Raw genomic sequence first — 24,693 nt, forward strand, 5'->3', positions numbered from 1 at the left:
ACTTCCTAGTTCCTCAATCTAATGGATTGTTTCGTTTTACCTTTCATGATACTGTTGCCGATTGGCTGACTTCTAAGACAAGCGTTCTCATGATTCTTTTGCAATCTTTAACACCCATGGTCTCTTCCTTCACATTCACCCTTAACATGTTGTCTTTCCACAGAATTTCGTCCTTGTCATTTATTGCATCTCCCTGGGCAAACTCATACAAAGCCAGAGTCACCTCTACTGAAGACTGACGGCTGCTGGTAAGAGCAGCCAGCCTCATCTACCTGAAAACCAGAGCCTTTTAACTGCCGACACACTTCATCTCACTGTGGCTTTCCATCAGGCACCTCAAACTATACTCATTTATAACAGAACATGCCTTACTCCATTCAGGCTTGCCCTTATTTACTTCCCCTGTTAATGGGACTAGCTGTCAGTCCAGCCAGAAATCTAGCAGCTGTTCTGTTCTGCTCCAACATGCCACTACTCTTCCATATCCAAATAATTACCAAGTCCTGCCACGGTATTTCTTTGATGTCTTTCGAATGTGTCCTTTCCTCTCTATTCTTCTCTGTGTTCGCCAACCCATAGTCCTTGCTTGTGAACTTGGCCCCTCACTGACAAAGTAATCTTTCTAAAACACAAATCTCATTATAGCATCACCCTTTTGAAAATTCTGTCATGACTCCTCCACGAAGCATGCCATACTCAGTATTTCTCAAATGATGAACTACTGGCATCTCAAGTAAGACTATTTTTCGTCGATCACTGCATCCCTAGCTTACCAGTAGCACTCCTTACTCACTCACCACCCCAGTGTGTTGGTACTATCCTAGGTTGAGGACAACTGCATAATCTGCCTTCATTCCTCAACAACGCCCTCTGCCTCATTTCCTAGAATCACTTGCCACATGCCTCCCTGCTAGAGCCAGAGTGTACAATCTCGTCTTTGCTTGGATATGCCACCTCTCTCTCGTACGACCGTGCCCTGGCGATGCTCTTGTCTCCCTTGTGCTGCTCATTTTCCAGTTTAAAGCACTCTGAATTCAAGACTCAGCTCAGGCATTATCTTTTCAGTGAAGCCTTACCATATCCTTTCAGAGGTTGGGATCCCCTCCCTGTGTTTTTAAAGCACCCTGAAAAACTTCTTTTACAACATCTATTCTATTTTAATTACATATCGTGGGTTTTTTTCCTAGCACACAGACAGTGAATATTTTAGGGTCAGAGATTATATTTTGTTCATCTTTATACCTACAATGTTTAGCACAATGCTTAGCACATGATATATACCCAACAAATGCCTGTCCAATGGACTAATGAATTCATCTTTCAGTTGGGACCACTGAGGAATAAGTTTGCAGAGTTGACTGACTTCTTCCTCACCTCACACTTACACACCTTCAGCCCATACTACAAGGAGACCACTTTTCATTTTGGTGGGTCTCCTTTTGGGGTTTATGTAAAACGTAAAATAGGAAATCAAGATGGTACTGAAACAATAAATCCTGAATGAAATTAAAGGTGTATCTTGAAGCAGGACATGAGATAAGGCTCAGTGATACTAAAGAGAGTTGTTTGTTTTCTTTCATGTGCACCTACACAATGAACTGAAGATTTCACAAATTTTTACCACTCTGGGAAGCTAACATTTGGAGGAGGGGTTCTTAACCTTCAAGTCTTCTACCCCATGAACATGTTGGTCAGGTATGTTGTGGATAAACCTGTCTGTGGGGAGGCTGCCTCACTGGGGTCAATGACCTGCCAAAAAGCTAAATCTATTTATCTAGTACCTTGGCAAAACAAAAGATTTTGCCAACAAAAGATTTCACAATTAGTTAAAGTTGTGACTCAAATAAGCACCTTAAAAATCTTTGGGTTGGAGGTTTATAAACTAAGCAAGAAGAAACAAAAATTCTGCATTCAATTAAGTCCAAAAACTTGTCATAAGTGAATAGACTAAGTTACCTGGTTGAGTGCTTTATCATGAGGTATATTTCTCTCTCTCCTATTTCATGATTAATGATAACTCTTCATCTCAATTAAGAGTCAAAATAGCTTGGTGATTCTGTATTTCCCCAAATTCCTACAGAGTATGAATTATCTTTATATCATGGTGATATACATAATGCAAAAAGATATTTATACATGTGCATATAGAGGCCAACAACATCTTAGCCCTAAGAAACTAAAATGTTTCTGGTGTACTTTAAATATTTTAATCTTATTCTAACTCAGTAATGAAAACATATATAACAAAATTATGGTACTCTAGAAGCAATGTAAACCTTATAAATTTAATTTTTACCTGGGATTGTTTTTTAATGTATTTACTAAAAATTCATGTAGATCTATGCCAGTTGAATCAGTGTATTCTTGACTGGAATCTAAAAAACAACAACACAAAAACCCAGTATAAAGTTGTTTGAAACAAATCCCTTTCCCTTTACACATGATGTATATTAAAATAAAATGAGATGCCCCACATTGAAAAAAAACTGACAAAGTAGGAAAATGGAATTTATGATGAATTCAGATGACCACAATTTTGCTACTCCCATATAACGAGCATGACATGGATTTACATAACTGTATGTCTATGTACATTCTTAAAAAAATTTATCTCTCAAATGTGCCAGTTTAATTTGTTCTGAATTCTTAAAGATCCTTTTATATACTCACCACAATCCTCATATTCAAAAATGTCTCAAGCAAAAAATCAGAATGATTTAGACAATTAACTACATTTGAAGCAAATTGAGTCTGCTTAGTTCAGTTACAAATATAAGTGCAGGCAATAATTTGCAGATAGGCAGGAACTGTAGCTCTGAAAGAATATTCAATTAGATTTGATCGGGTCTATCACAAAAAGCTCGCTTTCAAAATGTTTCTTTACAAACATTCATGTTTATTTCTTCGCCTTAAATGTAATATCCCCATGCTGTTTATAAAACTGGTCAACATAACTGGGTCTATAAATTAAAAAAGCATTTTTATAGACTTGTAATGATATATGATGAAGTCCCTTAAAATTTATTATAAAAGATAAACATTCTGGGTTTCCAAGAATATTCTTACTGGATACTGAACATTTTTGGCATCAGCTCTCTGTATCATAAGGAATTAAAAAAAAAATTTTTTAGTGGAATCAGTATTCAAGTTATAGTGATTCCATTATTTCAATACAAGAGACAGACCAATAAGTGATCATGACAGTTACCTTCCTTGGTGACGTCTGCATGTGTTGCAGTTTTTGGGCTAAAGCATCTTACTGATGTTCAGAACTGTCTTATGCCATTTTGCCCAGAACACTATCATCCCTTTGGTCTGTTCGAGATCATTTTTAATAGAAATACACTATGTAAAATTATTCAAGGGGTAAAGGATGGAATTATTGACAGTAAAACTCAAATTTCGTCTAAAAAACACAGAAATAAATTGCAAACCTCTTGATAACATTTTTCTGGGCAACTTATCACTGGCTTTTTCTTTTTCTGCTTCATCTTTTGAGGGCTTCTCCTCTTTTTCAAATGATTGTGTTAACTGGATCTGAATTTTCTCCTGTTGGAAGGTAAAAGCAGTTATTAAGTGAAAATATAAAGTGATTCAGTTAATACTTCACATTTGTATTTTTTTGAGTAATACAAACTTGTATGGAGAAAAAGATTTTTATTTTATCCAATTAGATTCTTCAAACTAGAATGCAACTTAAAATATTTTTACCGTTTTAATCAACTCTTGATAAAAAATGTTAAAATTAAGGCTTTGAGTTGAATTTATCAATTGAAACATATCCTGAAAATTATCTTAGAGAAAATAAAAGTTTTTTTAAGAATAGTTTAAATGAATCTACTTGTAAAACCCTTGGAGGATCAGAACAAAGTTCTTTTTAACCTATTTTGTTTTGCAATGGAGATGCCACGGTCAAGCAAAAGTATGATAATTATCATCAATCATGACAATAGGAACATATGAGAGTCAGGTCAACACTTATCAAAAAATACTTTGAGTGTCCATTATAAATTCATATTTCTTCATTTTCTTTTCATATAAAACTGTAAATAAAAACTTTCCAAAACCAAATCCCCGACTTCGGTTATTTCCTATTTGAGCCTAGTATCACTGTTCCTCCGTCAATCACCACAAAGTTGTTTCAGAAAGATTTCAAACAAAAATTGTTTTCCTTAGTGATATATAATATTTACTTGTAAAGTAACCATATTCTCTAAGACTGAAAAGGAGAACTATGTCTACATTTTATTTTTGAAACAATGTCATTATATGCAATTTCAGAGCCCAAAGGAATTACTGGAAATTAATTCATACAGCTCAAATAGATAAAAATCACATAGCTCTGTTTATTCAGGCAAACTTATAAAGAAAGGCAGACTAAATTCCAGACCATTTCTACTAAAGATAAAGTTACAGCCTATTTGCAGGCTAAATTACTGTATACAGTTGTTCTTTAGAGATGAAAAATATTAATCAATTACTTCGCTTTTCTAGGTGAGGGTTGGTGGTGACGGTAGGCGCAATAAGTCAATATCGAAGAAGATATAAATTTCAGGATTCTTAAACTTGCAGCCACCAGGATTTCTATTACACATTTTCTCCCCACATAATTTTTTTCAAAATAGTATTTGGCAGAAGAATTTCAGATCAAATATATACATATTTTTTCCTATGGGGTTGCTGACTGCTTTTTTCATCTTTTTTCAACTCTGCTTCCCATTCCATCCCAGTTCAAAGTTGTGCTCAGGATATAGGACAAAAGCTATGCACTGGCAATTTCCACTAAAATGATGAACACTTGCTTTAAGTCCTCCTTTGTCTTGTTTACCAAACCTCATACGTTAATCAACGTCATATGTTCATCAACCAGTCATTTTTCTCATTATGACTCATTTTCTAATCCACTTTCCTCATTCTTTTTTAACTGTAAAACAGATATTTAAAAATGAATCTCAGAACTATGTTTCAGAAGTAGAATATTTAGAAGTTCTCCTGACTTACAGCTTCTATTCCTGTTACTCAAGGATAATCTATAAAATCCTGGTTGGAAGAAAAGATTTCACATTTAGAACGTCACTAAAAGGCACTTATAATGACTATCAGATTTCATTTCTAAATTCTCTTTCTAAAGTCACATATTTTAATTACAGATATTAAACTATTTTATCAAGATGAACTGTATTTAAAAATCCAGTATGCATAATGTACTGAGGCTTGTCTTCAGATGGTACTGAGCCCTTGTTTTCAGTAGCAAATAAACAAGACATATTTTAAATGCCTAAGTCCTTATACAGGAACTCTCCTGACTACAAATAACTCAAATGAGAGCAGTATCTCCATAGGTAGCTGTAATTCCTTTACTCTTCACTCTGTAATTGACATCATTTATTGAGGTCACTTCCCTCTCAATAGCTCTCATCAGACACAAATGACATCTCTCTTTTAATTGCCTCTCAACCTTTCGAACAATGAGTTTTATTCCAGATTAATTCCTCAAAAATCACATTCTGAAGCAAGCATTATTAGTTGGAAAGTATCTCTGCCGTCAAGGATTAGATACCAGTACATTTTACAAGAAATAACTTATTTTCCAATTCCCATTCAGGTGCAATTTAGTTAACTCAAGACTGGGAAAAAGACTTTCTATTAAAAAGAATATCTTTTGTTCAGAGAGGGTAATAATAGGTTATTATCCTAAAAGAAAAAGTTAAGTGTATCCAAGAGAAATTGAGAAAGACTATATTACGTGGAATAACTGAACTCTGGCATAACCACCTTATTCATTATCCAAATGCTGTAATTCAGCTGTTTTGAACAATATATACATTAAAATACAACATATACTCCTTATATTAATTTTTTCTCATAAATTTTCACTAGACAAATTTATGAAGTACTATAAGAACCCTCCCCCCCCCCCCTTCTGCCTCCCACAATAATTTTTCAGATAGGTGAAATGTACCAAATAAAACCAAAGATCATGTTTGTTACAGTTGTTCTCAAAAAAGGCACCTTTTCTGGCCGAACAGTCTTATGAATGCCTGACCCTTCTCATTTCCTCTATCTCCTTGGACTAATTATTCCATGAGGCTAAGATGGTGTAACATTTTGGTCAACAAAACGAATAAAGTAATTTTCAAGAAACATTACATTGCCAACTGCTCCACCCTGAACAGGTGCATTCTTTACTCTGAATGTACAAAAGAAGTTTTAAAAATCAAAAGTAAATTTTGAACCCTATGTTGCTTGACACTTGAACAAACTTCAAAGGAAACTGATATTAAGTGTTTTTCATTGACAATAAATAATCTATCAAAAAACCGTCCTTTTCTTATAATTCAAAGACAGAGTTGTAGTGCTTTTAAAAACAGAACTCATTCTAAATATGTGACAACTATCTTCAGTATCTACAGTAGGCTTTTGACGTCATCATCTTCTAAATCAAGGCAAAGCATAACAGTCTTTGCTTGAATTGACAAACGTACAATTAGCATAAAAAAAAAAAAAGACATACAACCTGTCATGGCTTTTTTTCTCTTTTCCTTTATTCAGTCATGTGTCTTAACCACAAAATTGCCTCAATTCTTTGGAAACTAATTGTTGGAATACAGAGGGATTTTAGGTTATTCAAACTCTTAAAAAGTAGAACAAGCCACAAACAGCCCAAGTTATCACATTGATAAACACTGGTAGAGGGTCCAAAAATAATTATATGTAAATGTCCAAATGTAACATAAGACAAAGATCAATCCATAACTGAAATTAACAGAAAAGTAAAGTCATAGCATTAAAAAGAATATAAAAAGCAAAAAACCAAACTATTTGCTTGAGCCTTGTTAGTTCTATACTTTGCAAACATAGACAGAAGAGGAATTAGAAATATTAGACAACTATTAGAGCCACGCTAATATGAAAACTGACTTCACCACGCATTCATGTTAAGTAAAACGATATGTAAGCAGAAGTCTTAGGTAGTCTCCTCTTCACACTCGAGGTGTTTGACAAATTTCTAAAAGCCAAAATCAAATTTGGGCAAATTCAAGGGCAAATTTCATCACAGTCACATTAACTGGAAGTACTACTTTAATATAACTTTTCCATACAACTTATAATTCCCTTAAAGCCATATTCTCAGTTAATTATATGATCTCTAAGTTTTTCCAGCGAGAAATCATTGCACTAAGCCTTGGACTTAGTAGTTTCACTTAGCAAAAACATATATAACACACGTACATGCACATACAAATTTTATTTAACATTATGAAAAATTTTCTCCAGGAAGCAGGTTTTTCCATATCTTTAAATAATTAATTATTTTTTTCTTTTCTTTTTTTTTGCTTATTGTTTTTGTTTTTTTTACCTGGTTCTCCTGTGATATCTCTGCTGTAGGGGGTGGTGGAGATTCTTCACACACTGCAAGGCTCCGAACTAGCTTTAACTTTGAGCTTGACTAAAGAAAAGTATTTAAAATTAACACTACATTCCATAAATCTAGGGCATATCCAAAAGCCCCCTAGAGTTTCTTAAGTTTCTTTATAATAGTTTCTGCCATGTACAGATGTAGGTGAAATGTGCAAGTTAAATATATCATTAAATACCATTAAAACCTTTTGTTACGAGGGAAAACAATAACTGCAGTTTTGAAAATAATAGCAATAGCAAGAATGGGAATAACTCCAATCTCAAAACCCAAAGAATGATGAGAAAGCCATTTTCTCTACAGATGAAGAACCATTAAAGATATAAAAGCAGTGCACAAAAGCGACTAGGCAAGACAAAAACCCCAAATAAAACAAAATAAGCTTTCTGCCCCAAAGAAAATATGACAAAACTAAACTGAATGCAGTGCTCTATGAAAACAAAGATTCATCAAGCATGAAGGAAGGCCCTTGGCATGCCAGCACAAAATATTTACTATACCTTAGACCTTTTTCCTGTCTGTCCAAATGACTGCAGTGGCCGCTGAATACACAAGAAAGATTTGTATTAAATTTCATACTGAAACAGAAAGATTGCTTCTTAGTTCATAATCCTAAATCACAGAGAAACTAACTACACAAAGAATGGAAAACGAGGAAACCAAAGTTGGTTTCAAGTAAAGAAGTATTGATTCCTCCCAAAAGCACACTTGCAGAAGATTCTCTAAAATCCTTCTGTGGGTTGGCATGTTCTTTAAGTGAGCAAATAGCCACAATTTCTGTGTTAATTGAGCTAAATTGAATTTATAAGGTAACTTCTTAGACAGTAGCAAAATAAAATATACTTCTTTGGTATTCTATAACATATTTAGGGGGAAAAAAAAAACCCCACAAAAGTCCTGAGGAATTTTAAGTAGCTGTGCTCATCAAAGTTCCAAACTTATTAAGGAGACTTATTAAGGAGAATGTTTCAAATACCCATCGAGTCAGAGTACAACCACCTCTCTTCTGAGCCTTTTCAGCGCTGTACTTCATAGTACACCCCCAGTTTACTAGCGCAGAATCCTACTTGCCTAATCTAGGGTAAGGCAATGAAGCAGAAATGAAGAAAAGTGGGCAAGGTTCTAATATGTATGTTCAGCTTGACCACCAGATCATCAATCACGTGAATGGGGAACCCACTGGGGTGAGTAGCTCTACTCTGTGATACCAGGCTTTGGCTTGGGAAAGCAGCTGAAGTCCCTGTGAACCAAAGCCAGATAGGTTTTCTTTCCTTCCACTTCCTTCTAATCTACCTGTATAACACCAACCCCAAACAGTACAAGGTCCAGGTATCTATCATTTATACTCAACACCAGGGAGCCAGTTTGGTATCAAACATAAAACAAAGTCCTTAATACCTAGAATAGTACGCTTCACATATGAAAAAAAGCCACCATTTCATTCTAACATCCGAAAAAGCCTTCCCTGTAGACCAACAGAAATGAGAATCTACGGTACCAGGGTGTTCTGTCTCCCATTTTGAGGCCAAAGTTCTTGAGATAAGAAGCACTATATTCTTGGTATTTTTGACCCTGGATTATCCAACATTAAAAATCAGCAGTAACAACAACAAAATGAAACTAGAAAAAAAAAAGAAAAATGATCCTCTGTTTCTTACAGAGAAGAAAATGGTACAGATGCACGCACAAATGCACACAGCATTACTGCCTAAGAGAGCTTTTACATGTTGGTCCTGTCTTCTCTATTTACTCACTTTTTAAATTTATTCAAGAGGATTTCTGTTACTCACAACTAAAAATAGAATTAAAAGAAGTTATGTTACATAGAGTAAGGGTTTACAAGAAAAAAAAAATCAGAGAAAAATCAATAGATGAATACGAGCAAAATGCACATGACTAAATGAGTTCTAAGGCAGCAGAAAACAATTTACAATTTACTCCAGTCCTCTGCTTTAATCCCTTATAATTCTACGTATCAAGGGCACAGCACCTTCTCTTAAAAGTTTTTTTAAAAATAAGAGAGACGATTAACTGGCAAGTAAAAGCTGCATTCACATGTAGGACTGGATTTAAATTTCTGGCTTTGCTTCTTACAAATAGGTGACCCTGGTCAAGCTACGTTTACTGGTATAAAAGTTAATATTGTTTGTATGAATACAAACAATATTAATTAATATTGTTTGTATTAATTAATATTAATTAATATTGTTTGTATTAATTCTCAAGGTTCTTGAAAAGGTTCAGTGAAAGGGTAGATTTAAAAAAAAAAGTGGGGGGTTTTGGGGAGGCTGTATATTATCCCTACAGTAATGGTTTAGAATTTTCAATGACTTATACATGCATTAACCACCTCAGTTTTAATTCATAAGAAGACTTTGATGAAGATTAAAAAAAGAAAAATCAAAAAGGGGTAAAATTATCTCAGTGTGACTTAATATGTTCTAAGTTCCTGCTGTAAGCCAGACTCTGTGCCAGGCACTAGGCCTATACAGATGAATAAGACACAATTGTTGGTCTCAAGAGCCTTATAGTCCAGGATCAGAGTTACTAAATAGTCAAACAGAACCCAGGATCTTTCGAATCTTAGCCCTGTGTACTTTATATCAAATACCTATAAAAAATCTTGTTGTGAGTCAAATACTACTTGTGAGAGAGAGAATTCTAAAGATGGCCTCCTAACAGTCCCCTCCTCTGGTAATTTAATCGAACTCCAATCTAAAGAATGTTGTGGGCTTGGAAGGAGAAGATGGCGGAAGAGTAGCCGCGGAGATCACCTTCCTCCCCACAGATACATCAGAAATACACCTACATGTAGAACTGCTCCTATAGAACACCCACTGAACGCTGGCAGACCTCAGACCTCCCAAAAGGCAAGAAACTCCCCACGTACCTGGGTAGGGCAAAAGAAAAAAGAAAAAACAGAGACAAAAGAATAGGGACGGGACGTGCACCACTGGGAGGGAGCTGTGAAGGAGGAAAGGTTTCCACACACTAGGAAACCCCTTCACGGGCGGAGACTGTGGGTGGCGGAGGGGGGAGCTTCGGAGCCACGGAGGAGAGCGCAGCCACAGGGGTGCGGAGGGCAAAGTGGAGAGATTCCCGCACTGAGGCTTGGTGCCGAGCAGCACTCACCAGCCCGAGAGGCTTGTCTGCTCCCCCGTCAGGGCGGGCGGGGCTGGGAGCTGAGGCTCGGGCTTTGGTCGGATTGCAGGGACAGGACTGGGGTTGGCGGCGTGAACACAGCCTGAAGGGGGCTAGTGCGCCACAGCTAGCTGGGAGGGCGTCTGGGAAAAGGTCTGGAGCTGCCGAAGAGACAAGAGACTTTTTCTTGCCTCTTTGTTTCCCGGTGCACGAGGAGAGGGGATTAAGAGCGCTGCTTAAAGGAGCTCCAGAGACGGGTGCGAGCCATGGCTATCAGCGTGGACCCCAAAGACGAGCATGAGACGCTAAGGCTGCTGCTGCAGCCACCAAGAAGCCTGTGTGCGAGCACAGGTCGCTATCCACCCCTCCGCTCCTGGGAGCCTGTGCAGCCCGCCACTGCCAGGGTCCCGTGATCCAGGGACATCTTCCCCGGGAGAACGCACAGCGCGCATCAGGCTGGTGCAATGTCATGCTGGCCTCTGCCACCACAGGCTCGCCCCGCATCCGTACCCCTCCCTCCCCCCAGGCCTGAGTGAGCCAGAGCCCCTGAATCAGCTGCTCCTTTAACCCCGTCCTGTCTGAGCAAAGAACAGACACTCTCAGGTGACCTACACGCAGAGCTGGGGCCAAATCCAAAGCTGAACACCAGGAGCTGTGCGAACAAAGAAGAGAAAGGGAAATCTCTCCCAGCAGCCTCAGAAGCAGCGGATTAAAGCTCCACAATCAACCTGATGTACCCTGCATCTCTGGAATACCTGAATAGACAATGAATCATCCCAAATTGAGGAGGTGGACTGTGGGAGCAAGATATATTATTTTTTCTCCTTTATCTCTTTTTCTGAGTATGTATGTGTATGCTTCTGTGTGAGATTTTGTCTGTATAGCTTTGCTTTCACCATTTGTCCTAGGATTCTGTCCGTCCATTCTTTTTACTTTAAAAAAATTTTTGCATAATAATTATTTTTTATTTTAATAAATTTTTTATTTTATCTTACTTTATTTTATTTTATCCTCTTTCTTTCTTTCTTTTTTTCCTCCCTTTTATTCTGAGCCGTGTGGATGAAAGGCTCTTGGTGCTCCAGCCAGGAGTCAGTGCTGTGCCTCTGAGGTGGACGAGCCAACTTCAGGACACTGGTCCACAAGAGACCTCCCAGCTCCACGTAATATCAAACGGCGAAAATCTCCCAGAGATCTCCATCTCAACACCAAGACCCAGCTTCACTCAACGACCAGCAAGCTACAGTGTTGGACACCCTATGCCAAACAACTAGCAGGACAGGAACACAGCACCATCCATTAGCAGAGAGGTTGCCTAAAATCATAATAAGGCCACAGACACCCCAAAACACAACACCAGATGTGGACCCGCCCACCAGAAAGACAAGATCCAGCCTCATACACCAGACCATAGGCACTAGTCCCCTCCACCAGGAAGCCTACACAACCCACTGAACCAACCTTAGCCACTGGGGACAGACACCAAAAGCAACGGGAACTACGAACCTGCAGCCTGCGAAAAGGAGACACCAAACACAGTAAGATAAGCAAAATGGGAAGACAGAAAAACACACAGCAGATGAAGGAGCAAGGTAAAAACCCACCAGACCAAACAAATGAAGAGGAAATAGGCAGTCTACCTGAAAAAGAATTCAGAGTAATGATAGTAAAGATGATCCAACATCTTGGAAATAGAATACAGAAAATGCAAGAAACATTTAACAAGGACCTAGAAGAACTAAAGAGGAAACAAGCAATGATGAACAACACAATAAATGAAATTAAAAATACTCTAGAAGGGATCAATAGCAGAATAACTGAGGCAGAAGAATGGATAAGTGACCTGGAAGATAAAATAGTGGAAATAACTACTGCAGAGCAGAATAAAGAAAAAAGAATGAAAAGAACTGAGGACAGTCTCAGAGACCTCTGGGATAACATTAAACACACCAACATTCAAATTATAGGGGTCCCAGAAAAAGAGGAGAAAAAGAAAGGGACTGAGAAAATATTTGAAGAGATTATAGTTGAAAACTTCTGTAATATGGGAAAGGAAATAGTTAATCAAGTCCAGGAAGCACAGAGAGTCCCATACAGGATAAATCCAAGGAGAAACACGCCAAGACACATATTAATCAAACTATCAAAAATTAAATACAAAGAAAACATATTAAAAGCAGCAAGGGAAAAACAACAAATAACACACAAGGGAATCCCCATAAGGTTAACAGCTGATCTTTCAGCAGAAACTCTGCAAGCCAGAAGGGAATGGCAGGACATATTTAAAGTGATGAAGGAGAAAAACCTACAACCAAGATTACTCTACCCAGCAAGGATCTCATTCAGATTTGATGGAGAAATTAAAACCTTTACAGACAAGCAAAAGCTGAGAGAGTTCAGCACCACCAAATCAGCTTTACAACAAATGCTAAAGGAACTTCTCTAGGCAAGAAACACAAGAGAAGGAAAACACCTACAATAACAAACCCAAAACAATTAAGAAAATGGGAATAGGAACATACATATCAATAATTACCTTAAATGTAAATGGATTAAATGCTCCATCCAAAAGACATAGACTGGCTGAATGGATACAAAAACAAGACCCGTATATATGCTGTCTACAAGAGACCCACTTCAGACCTCAGGACACATACAGACTGAAAGTGAGGGGATGGAAAAAGATATTCCATGCAAATGGAAATCAAAAGAAAGCTGGAGTAGCAATTCTCATATCAGACAAAATAGACTTTAAAATAAAGATTATTACAAGGAAGGACACTACATAATGATCAAGGGATCAATCCAAGAAGAAGATATAACAATTGTAAATATCTATGCACCCAACATAGGAGCACATCAATACATAAGGCAAATACTAACAGCCATAAAAGGGGAAATCGACAGTAAAACAATTATAGTAGGGGAATTTAACACCCCACTTTCACCAATGGACAGATCATCCAAAATGAAAATAAATAAGGAAACACAAGCTTTAAATGATACATTAAACAAGATGGACTTAATTGATATTTATAGGACATTCCATCCAAAAACAACAGAATACACATTTCTCTCAAGTGCTCATGGAACATTCTCCAGGATAGATCATATCTTGGGTCACAAATCAAGCCTCGGTAAATTTAAGAAAATTGAAATCGTATCAAGTATCTTTTCCGACCACAACGCTATGAGACTAGATATCAATTACAGGAAAAGATCTGTAAAAAGTACAAACACATGGGCGCTAAACAATACACTCCTTAATAACCAAGAGGTCACTGAAGAAATCAAAGAGGAAATCAAAAAATATCTAGAAACAAATGACAATGAAAACACGACAACCCAAAACCTATGGGATGCAGCAAAAGCAGTTCTAAGAGGGAAGTTTATAGCAATACAATCCTACCTTAAGAAACAGGAAACATCTCAAATAAACAACCTAAACTTGCACCTACAGCAATTAGAGAAAGAAGAACAAAAAAACCCCAAAGTTAGCATAAGGAAAGAAATCACAAAGATGAGATCAGAAATAAATGAAAAAGAAATGAAGGAAACAATAGCAAAGATCAATAAAACTAAAAGCTGTTTCTTTGAGAAGATAAACAAAATTGATAAACCATTAGCCAGACTCATCAAGAAAAAAAGGGAGAAGACTCAAATCAATAGAATTAGGAATGAAAAAGGACAAGTAACCACTGACACTGCAGAAATACAAAGGATCATGAAAGATTACTACAATCAACTCTATGCCAATAAAATGGACAACCTGGAAGAAATGGACACATGCTTAGAAATGCACAACCTGCCGAGACTGAACCAGGAAGAAATAGAAAATATGAAGAGACCAATCACAAGCACTGAAATTGAAACTGTGATTAAAAATCTTCCAACAAACAAAAGCCCAGGACCAGATGGCTTCACAGGCGAATTCTATCAAACATTTAGAGAAGAGCTAACACCTATCCTTCTCAAACTCTTCCAAAATATAGCAGAGGGAGGAACACTCCCAAACTCATTCTATGAGGCCACCATCACCCTGATACCAAAACCAGACAAAGATGTCACAAAGAAAGAAAACTACAGGCCAATATCACTGATGAACATAGATGCAAAAATCCTCAACAAAATATTAGCAAACAGAATCCAACAGCACATTAAAAGGACCATACACCATGATCAAGTGGGGTTTATCCCAGGAATGCACGGATTCTTCAATATACGCAAATCAATCAACGTGATACACCATATTAACAAATTGAAGGAGAAAAACCATATGATCATCTCAATAGATTCAGAGAAAGCTTTCGACAAAATTCAACACCCATTTATGATAAAAACCTTGCAGAAAGTAGGCATAGAGGGAACTTTCCTTAACATAATAAAGGCCATATATGACAAACCCACAGCCAACATCGTCCTCAGTGGTGAAAAACTGAAACCATCTCCGCTAAGATCAGGAACAAGACAAGGTTGCCCAGTCTCACCACTATTATTCAACATAGTTTTGGAAGTTTTAGCCACAGCAATCAGAGAAGAAAAAGAAATAAAAGGAATCCAAATCGGAAAAGAAGAAGTAAAGCTGTCACTGTTTGCAGATGACATGATACTATACACAGAGAATCCTAAAGATGCTACCAGAAAACTGCTAGAGCTAATCAATGAATTTGGTAAAGTAGCAGGATACAAAATTAATGCACAGAAATCTCTTGCATTCCTATACACTAATGATGAAAAATCTGAAAGTGAAATTAAGAAAACACTCCCATTTACCATTACAACAAAAAGAATAAAATATCTAGGAATAAACCTACCTAAGGAGACAAAAGACCTGTATGCAGAAAATTATAAGCCACTGCTGAAAGAAATTAAAGATGATACAAATAGATGGGAGAGATATACCATGTTCTTGGATTGGAAGAATCAACACTGTGAAAATGACTCTACCCAAATGCAATGACCCAAAGCGATCTACAGATTCAGTGCAATCCCTATCAAACTACCACTGGCATTTTTCACAGAACTAGAACAAAAAATTTCACAATTTGTATGGAAACACAAAAGACCCCGAATAGCTAAAGCAATCTTGAGAACGAAAAATGGAGCTGGAGGAATCAGGCTCCCTGACTTCAGACTATACTACAAAGCTACACTAATCAAGACAGTATGGTACTGGCACAAAAACTGAAATATAGATCAATGGAACAGGATAGAAAGCCCAGAAATAAACCCACGCACCTATGGTCACCTTATCTTTGATAAAGGAGGCAAGAATATACAGAGGAGAAAAGACACCCTCTTCAATAAGTGGTGCTGAGAAAACTGGACAGGTACATGTAAAAGTATGAAATTAGAACACTCCCTAACACCATACACAAAAATAAACTCAAAATGGATTAAAGACCTAAATGTTAAGCCAGACACTATCAAACTCTTAGAGGAAAACATAGGCAGAACACTCTATGACATCAATCACAGCAAGATCCTTTTTGACCCAGCTCCTAGAGAAATGGAAATAAAAACAAAAATAAACAAATGGGACCTAATGAAACTTAAAAGCTTTTGCACAGCAAAGGAAACCATAAACAAGACCAAAAGACAACCCTCAGAATGGGAGAAAGTATTTGCAAATGAAGCAACTGACAAAGGATTAATCTCCAAGATTTACAAGCAGCTCATGCAGCTCAATAACAAAAAAACAAACAACCCAATCCAAAAATGGGCAGAAGACCTAAATAGACATTTCTCCAAAGAAGATATACAGATTGGCAACAAACACATGAAAGAATGCTCAACATCATTAATCATTAGAGAAATGCAAATCAAAACTACAATGAGAGGGGCTTCCCTGGTGGCGCAGTGGTTGAGAATCTGCCTGCCAATGCAGGGGACACGTGTTCGAGCCTGGGTCTGGGAGGATCCCACATGCCGCGGAGCAACTGGGCCCGTGAGCCACAATTACTGAGCCTGCGCGTCTGGAGCCTGTGCTCCGCAACAAGAGAGGCCGCGATAGTGAGAGGCCCGCGTACTGCAATGAAGAGTGGCCCCCGCTTGCCACAACTAGAGAAAGCCGTCGCACAGAAACGAAGACCCAACACAGCCATAAAAATAAATAAAAATAAATAAATTAAAAAAAAAAAACTACAATGAGATATCATCTCACACCAGTCAGAATGGCCATCACCAAAAAATCTAGAAACAATAAATGCTGGAGAGGGTGTGGAGAAAAGGGAACACTCTTGCACTGTTGGTGGGAATGTAAATTGATACAGCCACTATGGAGAACAGTATGGAGGTCCCTTAAAAAACTAAAAATAGAACTACCATACGACCCGGCAATCCCACTACTGGGCATATACCCTGAGAAAACCATAATTCAAAAAGAGTCATGGACCAAAATGTTCTTTGCATCTCTATTTACAACAGCCAGGACATGGAAGCAACTTAAGTGTCCATGAACTGATGAATGGATAAAGATGTGGCACATATATACAATGGAATATTACTCAGCCATAAAAAGAAATGAAATTGAGTTTGTTGTATTGAGGTGGATGGATCTAGGGTATGTCATACAGAGTGAAGTAAGTCAGAAAGAGAAAAACAAATACAGTATGCTAACACATATATATGGAATCTAAGAAAAAAAAAAAAAGGTCATGAAGAACCTAGGGGTAAGATGAGAATAAAGACACAGACCTACTAGAGAATGGACTTGAGGATATGGGGAGGGGGAAGGGTAAGCTGGGACAAAGTGAGAGAGTGTCATGGACATATATATACTACCAAACGTAAAATAGATAGCTAGTGGGAAGCAGCAGCATAGCACAGGGAGATCAGGTCGGTGGTTTGTGACCGCCTAGAGGGGTGGGAGGGAGGGAGATGCAAGAGGGAAGAGATATGGGAACATATGTATATGTATAACTGATTTACTTTGTTATAAAGCAGAAACTAACACACCATTGTAAAGCAATTATACTCCAATAAAGATGTTAAAAAATTTTTTTAATAAACAAATAAATTAAAAAAAAAAAAAGAATGTTGTGAAGGGATTCTGAAGATGTAATTCAAGTCCCAAATCAGTTGATCTTAACATACAGATAATTCAGCTGGGTCTGACCCCATCAAGTGAGCCCTTATAAAAGCTGAGAGCATTCTTCTGTTGGGAGTGGGGCGGCAGATCAGATTCAAAGGCTGAGAAGGACCTGACACTGCACAGCTGGCTTTGAAGATGGAGGGGAAAGATGAAGAGGCCTACAGGCAGCCTCCAGGGGCTCAGAGAGGCCCTTGGCCGACAGTCAGCCAGGAAACATGGACCTCAGATCTCCAGCTGCAAAATACTGAGGTGCTGCTGTTGTCGGAATGAGCGTGAAGACAAATTCTTCCCCAGAGTCTTCAGATAAGGGCCCAGCCTGGCCAACCCCTTGGATTTCAGCCTTGAGAAACCCTAAACAGAACTCAGCTGAGCTCAACCTAACTTCTAATCTACATAACTGTAAGCTGATAACTGGGCATTGTTTTAAGCCTCTAAGTTTGTGGTAATATGTGATGCAGCAACAGAAAACGAATACACTGCTACATAAGTAAACTATAAACTGCCAAAGTGGCATTATTCAACAAAAATCACTTATTATTTCATTTCAAATAGCAAAGAACCAAAATTACATAATTAATACCAGAAAATCTACCATATACACATGCACACACAACAACAAAGCAGAGAAAACAAGTTTGGCATTAAATAAGAATAAATTATTTTTAAAATGAATTTAATTATTTAAAGCATGCCTTTCACTTTTCTAGCCCCATTTTTTTTTTCTTTAATTTTTGACCCTGGATTAAGCAGGTTACATATATTTAGATTAAGCAGGTTATATATATTTAGATTTTAGCCTAGTCCAAGCCAAGTCTCCTTCTCAATTTTTTTTATTGTGGAAAAATACACAGGAAATGTACCATCTTAACCATTCTTAAGTGTGCAGTTCAGTAGCATTAAATACATTCATAATGTTGTGTCACCATCAGCACAATCCATATCCGGAACTCTTTTCATCACATAAAACTGAAACTCTGTACCCATTAAACATAACTCCCCATCTCCTCTCATTCCAAGCTCTGGCAACTACCATGCTACTGTCTGTCTCTCTGTTTTTGACTACTCTAGGTATCTCATGTAAGTGGAATTATATAGTATTTGTCTTTTAGAGACTGGCTTATTTCACTTAGCATAATGACCTCAAGGTCACTGTAGCATATTATATAATTTGCTTGTAGCAAATTATCCATGTTGTAGCATATTATATAATTTCCTCCCTTTTTAAGGCTGAATGTCATTCCATTGTGTGCATATTCCGCATTTTGCTTATCCAATCATGTCAAGATGAATGCATTTGGCTTGACTCCATGTTTTAACTATTGTGATTAATGCTGCTATGAACATGGGTGTACAAATATCTCTTCAAGATCCTGCTTTCAATTATTTTGGTATATATCTAGAAGTGTAATTGCTGGATCACATAGTAATTCTATTTTTAACTTTCTGAGGAATTCCATACTGTTTTTCATAGTGTCTGTATCATTTTAAATTCCCACCAACAGTGTACAAGAGTTCCAATTGCTCCACATCCTTGTCAATACTTGTGTTCTGCTTTTTGATAGTAGCCATCCTAATGGTGTGAGGTAGTATCTCACTGTTGTTTTGATTTGCTTTTCCATCGTGATTAGTGATGTTAAGTATCTTTTCATGTACTTATTGGCAATTCGTACATCTTCTTTGGAAAAGTGTCTATTCAAGTCCTTTGCCCGTTTCTGAATCGAGCTGTTTGTTCTGTTGTGTTTTAGGAGTTTTCTATGTATTCTAGTTATTAATCTCTTATCAGATATATGGTTTGCAAATATTTTCTCCTAATCTATGGGTTGCTTTTTGACTCTGTTGATAGTCTTTTCCTATACAAAATTTAAAAATTCTCATTAAGTCCAATTTTCCTATTTTTTCTTTTGTTACCTGTGCCTTTGGTGTCATATCCAAAAAAATCACTGCCAAACCCAATGTTGTAAAGCTTTTGTCCTATGTTTTCTCCTCCCTCCTTTTTTACAGATTGTGATTTTTATTCAATTTGGTATTCCAATTAGAGTAAGAGCAATGAGAATTATGCTTTATAAATACTAAATTATTACTACATTATCATGATATGGCTTTACACTGATTGTATACAGAGAAAAAAATAACACTGGAGTTAAGGCAATAACCACATGTGCAAACCAAATACATTACCCTGACATAGTCTTTAGTAAAAAGCTTTTTTGCTTAGGTGATGGTTTATATTGTTGTATGTGGGTCAGTCACTATTTTGAAGGATAAGCTTTGAATTGCTTCATTAAAAAAAAATCCCTCCTCCTGGTCCACAATGGTCAGAAGAAGCCTGTGGTAATCTCCACTCGTGTCACTTGGAATTACTGCGCCCAAGGTCTTCTGATATATCTGATTGAACATCTGTTTTATTTGTACATGATCAATCTCACTTTGAGGGACCACAATCCTGAGCAGGGTGAAGTCATCTGTGTCAGCACCTTCCACAGAATAGCACAGCCTCTCAGCAGAGAGTTGGGTGGCTCCGGGCACACTGCAAGATGGTCTTCAGGGACTTCCCTGGCAGTCCAGTGGTTAAGACTCTGCGCTTCCAATGCGTGGGTTCGAACCCTGGGTGGGGAACTAGGATCCCGCATGCCGTGCGGCGCTTTTTGACATTTCTGGAAAACTCACATCTAATATACTGCTTAATAAATCTCAATTAGCCATCCTGGAATAAGCCTCCAAGGTAGCTTTCAGTTATGGAAAGCTTCTTGTGGCATGAATGAAGATAAAGCAAGATTCGTGTGTCCCCAGTCTCCCCTCGCCAGGCTGATAAAGAAACTGAGTATCTTCCTGAGCCAACTGGTGGTTTATTTGTGTGTGTGTGTGTGCGTGCGCACGCGTGCCCCCACTTTACTTCACCCTTTCAAACCCATCCATCTTGAGATCAACCTGGCTGTCTTATCTGGCTCTCATCAGCCAAGTCTCACAAATTAAAAAGCAAGTCCTAGGTCCAAACAGGGTTGCCCCTTAGAGTGTCCTCACTTCAGCAAATGTTGTAACTTCTACAAGACTCAATAAAGTTTGAGTTCACTGTAAAATGCACTGAAACACAGATGCTGCTTTTAGGGTAGCTGGGCCCAAACAAGGCTGGGAAAGATCACGACTGAGGCAGCATGGTGCTCTAGAAAAAGTACACAAAGGAAGAAGGCTAGAGTTGAGTCCTGGTTGTACCACTGGATCTCCAGGTGACATCGGCAATTCATTAGGGTAGGTCTCCGGAAAACAGAATGTTTGCTCAGATCAACTTTGAGTTGTGGCTCTCTGCATTCTACGAATCTAACATGAAATGGTTGGCCATAACCTTGAGCTCTTCTTGCCAATTCCAGATCTTTTTTGCAAGAAATGTTATCAGAGGGCAACTTTCCTCTGGGTATTCTTCCTCAGGTTCATGAAGGATGGTGGTGGTAATGATACCTTCCACAGATGTCCAGAGTTTTCAAATGGAAACCCACCTACCCTGAGCCCAATGATAAACAGTCTTGCCTCAGACCTCAGCATTGACTCTTTTCTTGGAAATACCACATTCTCTCTCTGGAAAAAGTGAACTGTTCCAGTAACTTTCTTCCCGCTGTCTGTGAGGACAAGATCAGCATGTCACTGCTCTGGGATGTATGTTTCTGTTGTATCCATCACAGGGGGCCTGTGATCCTGGAAGATGCCAAGGGGCACTAATCATTTGATTAGAGTAGCTTCCACAGATTAACAGCTGTTTTCAGTGTTGTTCAAAGTTCTGCCCACAGACCTGTCAACGGGCAACACCTGGGAGCTTGCTGAGATGCAGAATCTTGGCAGTCTCACCCCACACCTTCTTCAATCTCTTTTGTGGTGTTGACTTTAAATGGGTCTGTCATCTCTGGCTCTGTGGCCCCTTCCCTCTTGGGTGTGCAGTTTATAGTAGGCATCCCTGGGCAATGGGGTGTCTTGGAGGTGGGGCTGGGACTGAGAAAGCTCCCTTGGCTGGCCCCTTTGGTGTCCTAACTAAGAAATCATCGCCAAAACCAAAGTCATGAAGCTTTCCCTCAATGTTTTCTTCTAAGAGTTTTAGAGTTTTATAGCTCTTAGGTCTTTGATCCATTTTGTGTTAATTTTTGTTTATGGTCTTAGGTAACAGTCCAACTTCATTCTTTTGCACATGGATATCTAGTTTTCCCAGCACCATTTTTGAAAAGACTGTCCTTTCTCCATGGACTTGGCACCCTTGTCAAAAATCATTTGATCATATATGCAAGGACTTATTCCTGGGCTCTCTATTCTATTCCACTGGCTTATGTGTCTGTCTTTATGCCAGCACCACATTGTTTTGATTACTGTAGCTTTGCAGTAAGTTTTGAAGTCATGAAGTGTGACTCTTCCAGGTTTGTTCTTTCTCAAGACTGTTTTGACTATTCCAGGTCCTTTGAGGTTCCATATGAATTTCAGGATGGGGTTTTCTAGTTCTGCAAAAATGACATTTGGGTTTTGATAGGATAATCACATTGAATTTGTAGATGACTTTGGGTAGTATTGACATTTTAACAATATTAAGTTTGCCAATCCATGAACATAAATGTGTTTTAATTTAGTTATGTCATCTGTAATTTCTTTCAGCAATGCTTTGTAGTTTTCATAGTACAAGACTTTCTCCTCCTTGATTAAGTTTATTTCTAAGTATTTTATTTTTTAATGCTATTGTAGATGAAATTGCTTTTGTAATTTCCTTTTCAGATTGTTCATTTTTAGCGTATAGAAATGCAACTGATTTTTGTGTGCTGACTTTGTGTGCTGCTACTTTACTTGAATTCATTTATTAGTTCTAACAGGTTTTTTTTTGGTTTTATTTTTGAACATGTGTGGAATCTTTAGGGTTTGTTTGTTTTTTCTTAACTTTTTATTTTACATTGGAGTGTAGTTGATTAACAATGTCATGTTAGTTTGAGGTGTTAGGGTTTTATACATATAAGATCATGTCATTTTCAGAGATAATTTTACTTCTTCCTTTCCAATTTGGATGGCTTTTATTTCTTTTTCTTGTATAATTGCTCTTGTTAGAATTTCCAATACCATGTTAAATAGAAATGGTAAAAGCGGGCATCCTTACCTTGTTCTTAATCTTAGAGGAAAAGCTTTCAGTGTTTCACCATTGAGCATGAAGCTCAATGTGGGTTTTTCATATATGGATTTTACTGTGTTAACGTAGTTTCCTTCTATGCCTAGTTTTATGAGTGTAAAAACAAAAAATTTTAATAGGTTGCTGCGTTCAATTATGATGATCAGGTTACCTCTCCCTCCACCCCCTGCCTTCATTCAGTTAATATGGTATACTGCACTGGTTGATTTTCATATGCTGAACCATCCTGGGAACCCACTTGGTCATGGTGTGTAATTCTTTTAATATGCTGCTGAATTCAGTTGGCTAGTATTTTGTTGAAGATTTTTGCATCAATGTTTATAAGTGATAGTGGTCTGTAGTTTTTTCTTGCAGTGTCTTTGTCTGGCTCTGGTATCAGGGTAATGCTGGACACACAGAAAAGTAAGTTACAAAGTATTCCCTGCTCTATAATTTTTTGGTAAAAATTTGGGAACTATTGGTGTTAGTTCTTCTTCAAATACTTGGTAGAATTCCTCAGATCTAGGGCTCTTCTCTGTTCTTCTTCAAATACTTGGTAGAATTCCTCAGATCTAGGGCTCTTCTCTGTCAGATTTTGATTTTTTGATTCAATATCCTTATTAGTTATATGTCAATTCAGATTTTCTGTTCTTTGTGATTTAGTCTTGGTAGGTTTCGTGTTTCTAGGAATTTGTCTGTTTCATTAGATTATCCAATATGTTGGTGTGCAATTGTTCATAGTACCCTCTTTTAATCCTTTTTATTTTATAGAATAGATAGTAATGTCCATACTTTCATTTTTTATTTTAGTAATTTGAGGGTTTTTTTCTGGGTTCTTTTTTTTTTCTTCTGGGTTCATCTAGCTAAAGGCTTGTCAATTTTGTTGACCCTTTTGAAGAACCAACTTTTGGTTTCATTAATTTATCTCTATAGTTTTCACTTTTAACAGAATTTCATTCATCGTCACAGTAAAAATTTAGCAGCTCCTTTAGCAGACTTTTACTACTTCAGAAAGATCCTAATTAAATTAGAATTTAGAAGGCTCAGGGCTAAAGACCTCAATTTATAATTTACATTGTTTGATACTACAGTATAGGACAGGAATTAGGTCAATAAATGGGTTCAGAATATGAAACATCCCTAATTTCAGTTTGAAACTGATATTAATACACTGTCAGAGCTACTAGCTCCTTGCTTAGAGAAAAACTGAGGTTCAATAATAAATGGTTAAGGTGTAACATTACAATAAACACAGACTGCTTTTTAACATACTGCCCTGTAGATCAAGTTTGACGGCAAAGAAAAACAAACATAACTGATGATTTCAGTACTTTGGTCTTTTGTTTACAATAAAAGAACTTTAGACAAATTTAAAATTTATTTCAGAATATGCATCTGGAAGGATCCTCAAAACATTACCCATGTCTTAACTGCTATCCCAAACCAGAGACCTTTACAATTAATAACAAAAGAAGCAAAAATCTAAATCCATGTAGTCAACTTAATATTAAGGAATAATCTATAGGTTTTGTTTTCTAACGTTTCTTTGCTTATCATAATGGCTCTCTCTTTTTTTTTTTGGCTGCACCATGCAGCATGCCGGATCTTAGTTCCCCAACCAGGGATCAAACTCATGCCACCTGCAGTGGAAGCGTGGAGTCCTAACCACTGGACTGCTAGGGAATTCCCCATGTCTCTTTTGGTCTAATATTTTCAGTAATCTTCCTTGCTATCTTTGTATTGCTAGGACGAGTTTAGATCTATTTAAAGTTTATTATGAAAGAAAGTAAAGGAAAGAAAAACAAAAGCACTGAAATCATGAACTATGAGATTTACGTATTGCTAAGAAAAGAATAATCTTTATGAGTTGTACTGTGTGTTTTCATAAAACTAACTACCAATTAATATCACTCAATT

The 24,693-nt window shown here is 37.4% G+C and overlaps 1 protein-coding gene across 16 annotated transcripts in view; it reads right to left on the reverse strand.

The window, feature by feature from the left end:
* The window catches only part of R3HDM1 (R3H domain containing 1), a 191,586-nt gene that overhangs the window by 82,858 nt on the left and 84,035 nt on the right, over positions 1-24,693 (reverse strand). For 10 of the 16 annotated variants that reach the window (XM_059927575.1, XM_059927577.1, XM_059927583.1 and 7 more), the window contains exons 4-7: positions 7,921-7,962; positions 7,361-7,450; positions 3,435-3,549; positions 2,297-2,375 (exon numbers count right to left, since the gene is read on the reverse strand). In XM_059927575.1, coding sequence (XP_059783558.1) covers positions 2,297-2,375; positions 3,435-3,549; positions 7,361-7,450; positions 7,921-7,962 — 326 coding nt within the window. Of the gene's footprint in view, positions 1-2,296; positions 2,376-3,434; positions 3,550-7,360; positions 7,451-7,920; positions 7,963-24,693 lie in introns of those variants that run through there. The other 6 variants (XM_059927587.1, XM_059927580.1, XM_059927576.1 and 3 more) reach the window with 5 other exon arrangements.

Source organism: Balaenoptera ricei, chromosome 7 (genome assembly GCF_028023285.1).
Source record: "Balaenoptera ricei isolate mBalRic1 chromosome 7, mBalRic1.hap2, whole genome shotgun sequence".
Lineage (NCBI taxonomy): Eukaryota > Metazoa > Chordata > Mammalia > Artiodactyla > Balaenopteridae > Balaenoptera > Balaenoptera ricei.